At 43.0% G+C, this 12,822-nt stretch overlaps 1 protein-coding gene across 6 annotated transcripts in view; it reads right to left on the bottom strand.

Annotated features, from left to right (window-relative positions):
* rad51b (RAD51 paralog B) overlaps positions 1 to 12,822 on the bottom strand; it is a 698,841-nt gene that overhangs the window by 334,365 nt on the left and 351,654 nt on the right. For all 6 annotated transcript variants that reach the window (XM_072264949.1, XM_072264932.1, XM_072264958.1 and 3 more), the window contains one exon: positions 8,189 to 8,285. In XM_072264949.1, coding sequence (XP_072121050.1) covers positions 8,189 to 8,285 — 97 coding nt within the window. The remainder of the gene's footprint in view (positions 1 to 8,188; positions 8,286 to 12,822) is intronic.

The following is a 12,822-nucleotide window of genomic DNA, read 5'->3' as shown; positions in this document are numbered from 1 at the left end:
GGGTTAGCAACATAAACATGTTTGATGTAAAACTTGTAATGGAACAAAGAACAACTGAATCTGTTGATAGCAATAGGTCTGAGCCAGGATCTAAAAGAAGAGTCTGCAAATAGCAGAAGCCACTTTGATCAGCGGACACAAGAGGCCATCCTGTGGCTATGATACAGTCACCACAACTTTATTGATTGGGCTTGGATAATCTTCTGACAAGACATCTTTTGAGGAAGGATGTGAATTTCTATCATTATTTCCCAGCTCTTTACTTCATCCCTCCCCCTTCATGTTTCACCTATCACTTTGTGTTTCTCTCTTCCCTCCCCCAATCTTTTAAATCTACTCCTCAGTTTTTCTTCTCCAGTCCTGCTGAAGGGTGTCAGCCCGAAATGTCGACTGTAACCATGGATACTACCTGGCCTGCTGAGTTCCTGCAGTATTTTGTGTGTATTGCTTGGATTTCCAGCATTGCAGATTTTCTCTTGTTTGTGATTGAATTTCTATCATGCCTTTCACAGTGATTAGCAAGACTTTACAGCTGATGAATTATGAAAAGAGTAGTCACTGCTGCAGGGTACAACAGTACATTTACATAGGAGAACGGCAAACAAGCAGAAGTGTGAGACTGGATGCATAGTCTGTCTTATGATTTTGAATAGTAGCCTTTGAGACAGCTTGAGATGTTTTACCATATAAAAGATGCCAATATACACGTAAGTTGTTGTTAGGTAAATGTTTGCCTACTCCCTGGGAAAACAGCACTTTCATGAGATCTTTAACACACCTGAGAGGGCAGACTAGGTCTTGGTTTAAGTACACTTTCTAGAATCTGTACTTCCTCAGACCTTCACTGGAATATTCAGATAGATTGTGTGCTTGAATCTATGAGGGAAGGTTTGAATTAATAAAGCTCTGATATTAAGCAATAAACAATCTGATGCAGGAACTCAGTAGGTCGAGCAGTATCTGTGTGAGGGAAGGAATTTTCAACGTTTCTGGACATTCCTACCATCTTTGACTTAGAGACAATGGTTCAGCCTTTGAAACAAAGATGAAAAGGTATCAGGAATTCATTTAGGTGATTGTCACAACTAGAATAAAGCTATATTAGATACCAGAGTCTAAACCTCATCTGTACTGAGTTAGCTGATCTCAACTAATGGGAAAGGTAGAACTGCATTATTGCCAGAAGTGAGGTAGTAGAAGTGGAATAAGCTGATCAGAATCAGAATCAGATTTAATATCACCGGCATATGCCATGAAATTTGTTAACTTTACAGCAGCAGTAAGATGAAATACATGATAAATAAATATAGAGAAAAAACTGAGTTACATTTAGGGCATATATGTCTATTAGGTTAAGTTAAAATAAGTACTGCAAAATAATAGAAAAAAAAAGTAGTGAGGTAGTGTCCTTGGGTTCAATGTTCATTTAGGAATCGGATGGCAGAGGGGAAGAAGCTGTTCCTGAATCACTGAGTGTGTGCCTTCAGGCTTCTGTACCTCCTTCCTGTTTGTAGCAATGAGAAAAGGGCATGTCCTGGGTGGCTGGGGTTCTTAATGAAGGACGCCGCCTTTCTGAGGCACTGCTCCTTGAAGATGTCTTAGATACTATCGAGGCTAGTACCCATAAAGGAGCTGACTAATCTTACAAGTTTCTGCAACTTATTTCGATCTTGTGCAGTAGCTCCACTATACCAGATGGTGATGCAGCCAGTCATAATGCTCTCCACAGTACATTTGTAGAAGTTTTCAAGTGTTTTAGTTGACAAATCAAATCTCCTCAAACTCCTAATGAAATATAGCTGCTGTCTTGCCTTCTTTACAGCTGCATCAATATGTTGCACCCAGGTTAGGTCCTCAGAGAAAATTTATTATTTTAACAATAAGCTACATAACAGATCAACTAAGTGACACCCAGGAACTTGAAAGTGCTCACTCTCTCCAATTCTGATCCTCTGTGAGGATTGCTTCGTGTTCCCTCTTCTTATCCTTCCTGAAGTCCACAATCAGCTCTTTGGTCTTGCATATAAAATCAAGCACAGGAAATAGATGAGGATTGGAGTGTGCGTCAGGAGGACTTAGGACTGAAGGAACCTGTGTCAATAGAATCCCATTCTGAAACTTCTGATCATAAATCTACTTACACATTTTTATCGTGAAGTAAAAAAATACAACTGTTGGGGGAACTCACTGGGCCAGCAGTGGCTGTGGAGGAAAAGGGATAGGAAATATTTGGGGTTAAGACCAAGTATCAGGACTGATGCAAGACCTCGGCCCAGAAAGTCAACAATTCCTGTTCCCTCACCTGCTGATCCCAGCATTGTGTCTCCATATTTTGTGTGGAGTCTATCACAGGAAGAATTATATACCCAGGCCCTGAGAAACAGTGAGCCAAATAATCATCTCATTATCTCAAACTCCTTATGCACACCTCCTCCCAAGGTTCACAACAGGAGTTGCATTGAGAGTGGAAATATAGAGAGATATCCTCGGACTTCCAGCCAGGTACAAGTATCAATTGTAATTGATATTTCGATGACAATCTCTGCCATCTTCATCAGGGATGATACCTGGGCATGTCTCATCCGGTGGTACTTATACCCCTGTCATCCATCCCTCCTGATTGATTAGTCCTCATCCAATCAGGTTTCCACTGTCCCATCTTGCTTACAATCAAATTACAGTCTTACCTAGAGGAAGACCTTAGTCTTTGTTAAAATTCTTTTTCTCTAGTTTTATTTCTATGGCTTCCTTCAACAGGCGGTCCCAAAAGCCATTGGTGTGGCACAGTAGTTACGTGTCGTCGAAGTCAATCGCATGGTGGAAACCCACATCAAGGAGCATAGGAGGTGTATTCGTTTGGGTTACCTGAAGAAATCAGCAGTAGCAGAACATTGTATTTGCAACAGCCATAGGATTAACTTCGACGGCACAAAACTACAGTGCCGCGCCAATGGCTTTTGGGACCGCCTGGTGAAGGAAGCCGTAGAAATAAAACTAGGGAAAAAGCATTTTAACAAAGATTAAAGTCTTGCTCTGAGAAAGAACTGGAATTTGATTGTAAACAAGGTGGGACAGCAGAAACCTGATTGGATAAGGACTAACCAATCAGGAGGGACAGGTGATGGGGGTATAAATACCACCAGACTGGACATGTCCAGGTATCATCCCTGATGAAGATAGCAGAGCTTGTCATTGAAATGTCATCGAAATGTCAGTTAAAATCGATACCTGTACCCGACTGGAAGCACAAGAAGAGTTTACTTGTCATATGAGCTGGGAAAGCACTAGACCCTTTTTCATAGAGAAATATCGTTTACCTGTGGTTGTGCTGGAAAACCTCCAAAGACCGGTATATCACTTATTTTGAGTCAGGACTTCCTGTAAAGTTTAGTGACTGATGACCATGAAGCAGCAGTTGCAGGGTGGTAAATGACAGTGGGAACAGCGATGTCACGAGATGGGCAACTGCTAATAAGGGTGGGAAGAATGACAGCAGTTATTACATCTGGAGAGGGGTGATGGTTAAATTAGAGGGTAATTCATTTGCCCAGACTCCCAAAAATAACTGGCCAAAACAAAATAAACCCCATCTCATGCTGCACTCTACCTCATTTTGTCAATCATATATCATCCCATGGAGCCTCACTTCTTCTAGGCAAGCTTGTTTCTAGTTTCCTCACCCAAATCTCTCTCACAATCATTTCGTCAGCAAGCTCTATTTCCTATAATAGTGGGAGGTCACAGGGTAAAGGCGCAAGGCCCTGTGCCTCTTGCTCAGTGGAAGTTCCAGTCCTACATTCAGTGGGTTATACCCAGGGCCAAAATTATCTGACAGGACATAGCTTAGACGTCCTGACTCATGGCACCTGTTTTTCTTTCCCCAGTGACAGTGCACTATTATTGGATCCTGAAGCACCTTAACCAGATCAGGTAGTAGTGCAATACGGTTTCCTCATAATCTGGTAGGAGGATACAGCTTTCATTCCTTAAGGCAATTAATATGAATATTATTCAGCCAGCGTGAGTCTTTAGTTTTAGTAACTTCGATGCATACTTTCCAACATTACAACACTAGCCCCATCCAAAAGCCCCCATTCAAGTCTGGCACTCACAGCAACAGAAGCAATTTCTAACTGAACACTTCCTTCACAGATGCAGAGAAAGACAACTGTCCCAATCCTTTCCCAAACCAGTTCCTCTTGAGAAACATTCATCACCTGTGTGAAATTCCATCTGTGGGCAGAAAGCCAGGAGGCCAGAGATGGGGTAAACAGCTCTCTTTGCAGTTTGATCAGCGATTTGCAATTTCTATGGTGGATTTTTTTTACAACAGGCTTGAATGAAGTACCATTCAGACAGCATTAATGTCAACTTCCCAGCCACTAGTTCTAATTTCATTCGGTAAGAAATCTGCCACCACCAGCAGTCTACATTGAAGCAGATGATCCACTGACTCCACCACCTGGAAATAAGATGCTTCTGTTATCAAATTAATTAAAACATCCTCAGTTTTATCTTTTGAAGCAGTCACTGCAGTTATAATGCGGGACATACAAGACACCATTGGAATTTGCAAAGCAGTCATTGTAAAGTATAATGTATGGGTTGCAGTGGGATTAGATGGCGAATGAGCACGTCATTTACGGCCAGATCAGATATCAGATCAGCCACTGCTATAAGCAATGGTTCAGATATCCGTGAGATCACCAACCCCATTAAACACCAGCTTACGGCATGAAGTGATTTTTTTTGTCATTTTATATATAATATACATACAACACACACCTAAGAATACTGAAAAAGATGATAAGAATTTAAGGTCAGACAGAGTTAATTCCATGTGCAGGGAAACAGGAGTGAACAGGCATCAGATGACAAATCAGTCAGAGTTGGGTTTGTGCAAACTATGTACTGACTGTGATTTTACCCATTTGCCTCCAATAACACCGGCACAGTGCTGCTGTGATAGTGCTGCTGCTGTAAAGCACTCACAACCTAAGTTCAATCTTAATGTCAGGCACTGTCTGAGTGGAGTTTGCACGTTCTCTCTGTGATGGATGGATTTCCTCAAGGTGCTACAGATTCCTCTCAGTCCCAAAGATGTGTTGGTAGGTTAAATAGGCACTGTAAATTGCCACCAGTGAACTGGAGGTGAGTTAGCATGGACACAATAGGTAGAGTGGCTTCCTTCTATGTTATAAGAGAACATGAATGTGATTGCTGTGGTTTGACAATTTTCTACCTGTTCGAGAGCAGGTACTGAGGCAACACATGCAAGAGTGGATTGTTCTTTTTGCTTTCTGTGTGCTGTACTTTGAAAATTACAGGCCCTCCCCAACTAATGAAGGTTTGACCTATGTAGAGCCCATATGTGCCCTATGAATGACTGTTTTGGAGTAATGTTTCCTTTTTTTTTACAGCTGCCTAGACCAACCATTGCTGTGAGCAGGAAATTTTTACACAGTCTGAAAACTGTGTGGCACTTTATATTAACATTATATAAAGAAAATCTTGTTGCATGGCAACAAAGGATATGTGCGTGAGAGCATTTCAGGTACTGTGCAGTGGTGTGTCCACACAGCTTAGAGGGAACAGTGCTCGGGAGGCCAGTGGTATGCATTTGCCAGCTGCCTTAATATTAGCTGGAACTACCTCACATCAAACCCAAGAGGAATACATTCTATTTAACAAGTTTATGACTACTTTGTGAAGCCTACCTAGAGACATACAGCTTGTTATTCATTACAAAACCCTTAATAGCATTTAAAATCTTGCATACACCATAATCTTTTAAAAGAATATTATTATTAGCCCAGGATAGTCTTGGGTTAAAAATATGTTAATCAGTTTTATTATTAAGAGTGACAAAACAGGATTAAAATGCTTCTCCGGATTATCTATTCCTATAGGCCAAGCCACCTGTGCAGGCATCTTCTGCCATGTGCTAGTCTGTTCTCAGCTGCATTTATGACTTGTGAACTGTTCAGGTTATGAACAGTTCGGAATGGAACCCTGCCTAATGTGGGAATGACCTGTATGTAGAAAGGCGGATTTTAATATCTACAGCACTGTTTATGATCCTCTTGGGAAATTCCAAAATGCCTTACTGGCAGTGAATCAGTCTCAAACTATAGTCACTGTTGCAATAGAATCTAACAGGCACTAGGGCCTGGATCAGTGTTATCACAAGGTCTTTGTATCATTTCTCTGGCATAACAGGATGTTGATTATGGCAAAATTGTGCTCCAAGCACTCCATCAGGAGGTGGATTCCAGTGGAGTTATCTTTCCTTACTCTAACCTTACTTGTCAACTTAGTAACAGACTGCATGTTTTCCAACCCCAGCACTGAAGGGGGTTTAGTTTGTCGCCCTCTGGGCAATGGGCCAAGGATTTTCCAAGGTCGAATATGTTCTTCTTGAGCTTTACCAAGAGCTTCCAGGGTTGAGAGATGTGCTAATGAAGCGGCATGCTCATTCCATATTGACTGAGCCATGAGACGATTTGCCTGTCCTACAGAGATCTAACTGAAATGGGAAATAATTTTGATCTTGATGGCAAAGCCTAACCTACGAAGACGTTACCTTCCCCTAGTTTGCCCCGCAGAGGAAGTGTACTCACTACCTTGTTCTAGAAGCTGGTCAGTGATGTCATTGCCATAGCATCCAAATTCCTAAACGATGACAACAGTGCAATCTTACAGTCTATCACAGCCAGAGTGGTCCATGAGATTCTGCATTTTATACTCAGAGTGGAACTTGCATCTGTGTGCCTTCTTTTAATTGCAACTAGCTGTTGTATATCAGCTACTGCACAGGCTTTGACAAAATAAGCTCTTGGTTCGGTGGCAAGGGAGCCAAAACCACTGGAGACCAAGTCTGCAGCATAGACATTACTATCAACACACATGGACTCGTGAAACAACAAAGTGAAGGTCAAGGTACAAAGCAAGGTAAAGGAAGCAACTATTACCTTCAGATCAGAATAGGTCATCCACCACTGAGCTCGGCCAAAAGCTGACAGGGCTTCTGGTGACTGAGAATGACAGCCCAATTCAGCAATAACAACATTCAACTGCAACATGACTTTGACCCATTTGACTTCCTGTCATTTGAGGTAACGGCTAATATTCCTTTATCCCTTAGAATTACATTGTCATGGTAAGAATAGAGGAAGTATATACAAGTATAAACTTAAAGAACATCTTTTTCCTTGGTAAAGGATCTACAACCTTTATTATCTCTATTTTTTTCCCTTTCAGGGTTCTTTTGAAGACCCTGACCTGGAGTTACACGCTGACTACGGTTCTGTGCGGGAATGGGACCCGCTCTCAGTGTTACTCTGCACGCCAAGGGCTTGGCCTAAGAGCTCACTTCGCCTTCGGAGGGCCGAGATCTCGTGGCTCTGGAGACAGGCGATCGAAGGTCCGTGTCCGGGCACGAGACCGGTGTGTCATGGGAGACGAAAGATCTAAGGCTGTGTGCCCAGAGACCCAAGATCTTTGAGCACAGAGCTTGAAAAAAGCGACGCAACGGACTTTTAACATCGTAAACCATTAAGCTGTTTGTTATGTCTCCCCTCTCGCTGTGAAACGGAGACACCTCTTTCTCCCTTATTAGGGAGAGAGAGAGCCCGTGGTATGTTGAATATCAGGTGAATGTGTAGTCTTTGGAGTACTGCAAGTCTGTGTCTTTGCTGTTGCTTTCGCTCATGCTTGAGTGCTTGGACATGGGTGCTGATGCTTTTTTTTGCCAGTGGGGAAAGGGGAAATCATTGTTTGCTGCTGCTTACACATGGGAGGGAGGAGAGCTGGGGGGGGACTTTGGGGTTCTATCATTTAACTGTCATTCATTTTTTGTGGGCACTCCTCTGTTTTTCGTGGATGGTAGTGAAGAAAAAACATTTCAGGATGTACAGTATATTGTATATATTTCTCTGACATTAAACGTACCTTTGAAATTAAGGTGCTCAGATGATCATGAGCACCGTGCACCAGTGTGGAAATGAGACTGCTAAGCATCCATGCTGTTGGGTCATCTGGATCAAGAGTATTAACGGCTCTAGTGCACATGAACAACTGAAGGGTTCCCTGTGCCGAGTCATGTTTCTACAGTTTGGCAGAAATGGCCCTGCTAAGGGACTGACCCATAAAGCAAGTGAAAATCAAGGCACAAAGGAGGCATCCATACCTTCAGATGACAATAAATCATCCACCACTGAGCCTGGCCTAAAGTTGGCAGCTTGTCTTTGACCAATCCTGGTTGTAATTTGGTTTGTCAGAATGACCTGCAAAAGACAATAACTCTGTTATAACAGGGGAATGGTGTACCTCACTTTATCTGCCTTTCCAATCAATCTATCAAATCTACACAGTCTTTAGCTATGGTTGCTTTTCCCAAATGTATGCATAACAAGCCAAGCAATAGCTTTAGAGTTATAGAGCTATACAGAAAGGAAATAGGCCCTACAGCCCAACTCATTGACGGTGATCTAGATGTGTTCCTGAGTCATTCCCACATCTATATTTGGCCCACATCTTTCTAAACATTTCTTAGCCATGTACCTGTCCAAATGTCTTTTAAACATTGTAAATGCACTTATTCTGTTATGTTGTTCCACCCTCAACACCCTCTGTGTGAAAAAATAGACCCCTTACGTCCCCATTACATTGCTTGCCTCTTACACTTAAAACTGTGTGGCTTCCAGTTTTATACCCTGCTATCTCAGAAAGAAAACAGTGACAATCCATTTATCTATGCCTCTCATGGTTGATTTTATAGATATCTATAAGGTCATCACTCAGGGATGGTCTCCGTACAACCCAAAACCCTCCAGTCCCAGCAACATTCTTGTGAATCTTTTCCACACCCTCTCTAACTTCATCCATCCTTCCTGTAGTATGGCAACCAGAACTACACACAATAGTGTACCGGGCCGCAAAGCATGTGCTACTGGGCCGTGAGGAAACGATATGAGTCAGCTGCACCTTCCCTCATTCCCTGTCACGCACTGTTGAACTTGAACATAGGGTTGCCAACTATCCAGTATTTGCTGGGACATCCCGTATACTGGGCTAAATTGGTTTGTCCCGTATTTCCCCTGCTAAGGTAGAGCGTTCCTATGAAACCTTTCGTGCCGAAATGGCGTGAAGCGAAGAAGCAATGACCATTAATTTATATGGGAAAAATTTTTGAGCATTCCCAGACCCAAAAAATAACCTAACAAATCATACCAAATAACAAATAAAACCTAAAATAAGTAACACTAACATATAGTAAAAGCAGGAATGATATGATAAATACACAGCCTATATAAAGTAGAAATAATGTTATGTACAGTGTAGTCAGGAAGATGAAGGCAAAACCGATTTGCAGGGAAAAAATTGGCATGTACGCGCATGCGCACATCGCATGCGCACAGAGGTACCCGCGCAAGGCTTCATGGTCCTGGGGTAAAGTGTCCCGGGATTTGACTGCTACTTTTGTCTTTTATTTGGGAGTGAGAAAGTTGGCAACCCTAACTGTAAAAGACATGTTGAGGTGATTTTAACCCTACTTGAACACCAGCCCCCTCTAACCCCCCCGGTTGGCCGGTCCGCAAGAATATTGTCAATATTAAACCGGTCCGTGGTGCAAAAAAGGTTGGGGATCCCTGCCATAGACCAATCCCCAAAAACATAAATCATGCGAACAATAGAAGCGAGTAACAACAGCAGCGTTCCGAACCAAATGGAGTCCTTGGAACCAAATCCCCGAGGCAGCCCAGAGATGGTCAAAGCCTCGGTATTTGGTTCATCATATTAGTGGAGTAAATTGCTGCAAGGTTTGCAGACAGAAAGCAAAGCAGCTGGGGGCATTCTCACAGCCTCAGCGTTGCGGAGAGAGGAGCCCCCAGACTATCTCGGCCAGCGTTTAAATTATCCCAACCTTACACTAGGTCCTGGCCCTGCCACGGTGAATCACCCTGGGTCTGGATTTCGCTGCCCGATAAATCATTCTTTACCTCTCCAAATTGGCTCAACATCCAGAGTAATCTAACCTCACCCGACACTCTGACTTCCAGTATACCTGGGCCGGCATTTAGATCGACCAAATAGCAGACTGTGTCTCACATTAGGACCTGGGCCTTGCTGCAGCGAATCACTCTGAGCCTAGTACACACTGCCCAGCAATTTGGCTTAGACCTGGATTTCACTTCCGAAGAAGCCATCCTTGACCTCTCCAAATCAGCTTGGTGCTTAGAACAATCTACCCTCACACCTGGGCCAGCTGGGTGGGCATCTGAACTCCTCTGAACCGTCTTCTCCCTCCGAATAGTTCACTCCAACCAGCATGCCTTCAACTTCAAGTGCATTGATTTTGCAGCGCACCAGCAGGGTGCATTTGTGAACTTGCTTTGCTTTTGTTTGCCTCTTCATTGTTTGCGGTGATAGTTTACCACAATTTACTTTTTAAAAATTGTTATTAATAATGTTTTTAAACAAATTCCTTTGCTTTTGAACTACCAGTAAGCTATCACACGTCTTCAGTAGTGCCATCTTAAACCAGAAGTAAATACAGATGAGAAGACTGATGCCATTCTTCCTGCTACAAGACCTCCTTTGTTACAGTCTGGCACGATGGTCTCACCCACAAAGGGCTCTGCGATACAAGGCAAACAACAGGTAGGCTGATCAGCGCAAGTAGCGTTTTCAAGCACTCTCCCTACTGATGGAAAGGGGAATGATGTTGCTCAGAAATGGAGCTGAGACATTTGGTGGAAGAGTTCCTGTGAAGATGTGCATTGTCAATCTGAGCTGGATATCCATGTGCTTGATATGTGCTGAACAACTCCATACCAGCGCACGATGCTTTGCATATAAAACAGCCAGGGCTTTCACTGCAAGAAGGATGGCAGTTTGCTACAAAAGTTCTTACACTTCTGCAAATTATTGACTGTGACTACCGATCACAGAGAGATTTAATCACACAACAAAACTGCATGTACCTCCTCTTCCAGCTCATGAAATTCATGATAGTCAAGGTGTTGGTTTCAGGGAACAAAATACTTTACTAATTCAGAAATGAGATGTCAGCATCAATCCCTACCAGGTGAGTAATTTGTCAGTCTTCACATCAACAATCCCAGGAAAGTCACACTATGGACAGAGTGGAAAACTTTCTAGATACACCCAAGCCAGACAGAAAAAAAACAGGCAAATGCAAATTAACCCTCCTCTGTTGCATCATGACAATTGCAATAAACCAAGTTTGAGATTAAAATTTGGTCACCATGGTGGTGTAGCAGTTAGCGCGATGCTGTCACAGCCTGGGGCATCAGAGTTTGGAGTTCAATCCAGCGGCCTCTGTAAGGAGTTTATTTGTCCTTTCCATGGAATGCATGGGCTTTCTCTGGATGCTCCGGTTTCCTCCCACAGTCCAAAGTCGTGCAGGTTAGCACGTTAATTCTCCCACAATTAGGTTAGGTTTAAATCCGGAGCTGCTTGGCAGCACGGCTTGAAGGGCTGCTGTATCTCTAAATAAAATAAAATAATTTATATTCCCTCTACACTATTCGGTCAGGGTAGATACAACCACTCAATATGAAATAGAGCATCTGTATATTCTGTCATCGGTTCCTCAATCATTAAAAGTTAGAAAAACAAAGCTAAATGGTTGTTCCATTTCTCCCATGAGCACCCCAGGGTCCTTGATTAAAATATCAAACTTAGACAATTTCACCCTTGTAGACCTCCAGTCATCGGGAACCAATCTGAGAATATCCAATTTTATTTTGTACCAATTTGTGGTACACCAACAACTTGCATTTATATGGCATCTTTAATGTAATAGGGTAGCTCAGGGACTCTACAAGATTATACATAAAAAATGAGAAGACATTAGAAAGTGGAAGCACCTTGCTCGGAGGTTTTATCACACATTACAGAACTTCTACTACGTGCTAATTACAGGGAATTAAGAGAAATGAAAACTCTCTTTGCATGCAATCAAACAAATATGTTAGGCACAGGCTCATTGGAACCACATTGCGCAGCTGAATAGTGATCACTCAAAGCCTGAAATTATCAGCGTCAAAACAAGAGGAAGGGTGGAAGCAGTGTGGGTTTAAAAATGGGGCGCATATGTGACCACAACACATGCAGCCAACAGCAAGAAATCCAGCCAGTGTGCTCAGCTGTTTCCACATCACGGCTCAATGTGCTTCTCAAAATATAGCAAACAAGATGTCTTTGCCCAGGGTTTGCTTTCTGGTGAGGGGTTTACTCCTAATCATTAAACATTATATACTCCATACAGCAATAACAAAAGGTATTTATCATTAACATAGCAAGGTACCCCCAGCACTGAACAGGAAAGTTACCAAACAAAACTTGATGCCACAGCACAGGAAATGAAATGACAGATGAGCTTTATACCTCCTCTCTCACTACTATTCAGGGCCCCAAACAGTCCTTCCGGGTGAGGCAACACTTCACTTGTGAGTCTGTTGGGGTCATCTATTACATTCGGTGCTCCCAGTGCAGCCTCCTCTACATCAGTGAAACCCGACGCAGATTGGGGGATCGCGTCGTCGAGCACCTCCGCTCCGTCCGCCACAACAGACAGGATCTCCCGGTTGCCACCCACTTCAACTCTGCGTCACATTCCCATTTGGATATGTCCATACACGGCCTCCTCTACTGCCATGATGAGGCCAAATTCAGGTTGGAGGAGCAACACCTTATATACCGTCTGGGTAGTCTCCAGCCCCTGGGCATGAACATTGAATTCTCCAACTTCCAGTAATTCCCTCCCCCTCCCTTCCCCCATCCCGGTTTCACTGC

Source organism: Mobula birostris, chromosome 1, assembly GCF_030028105.1.
Source record: "Mobula birostris isolate sMobBir1 chromosome 1, sMobBir1.hap1, whole genome shotgun sequence".
Taxonomy (NCBI): domain Eukaryota; kingdom Metazoa; phylum Chordata; class Chondrichthyes; order Myliobatiformes; family Myliobatidae; genus Mobula; species Mobula birostris.
This window is presented reverse-complemented; position numbering and strand designations above follow the sequence as displayed.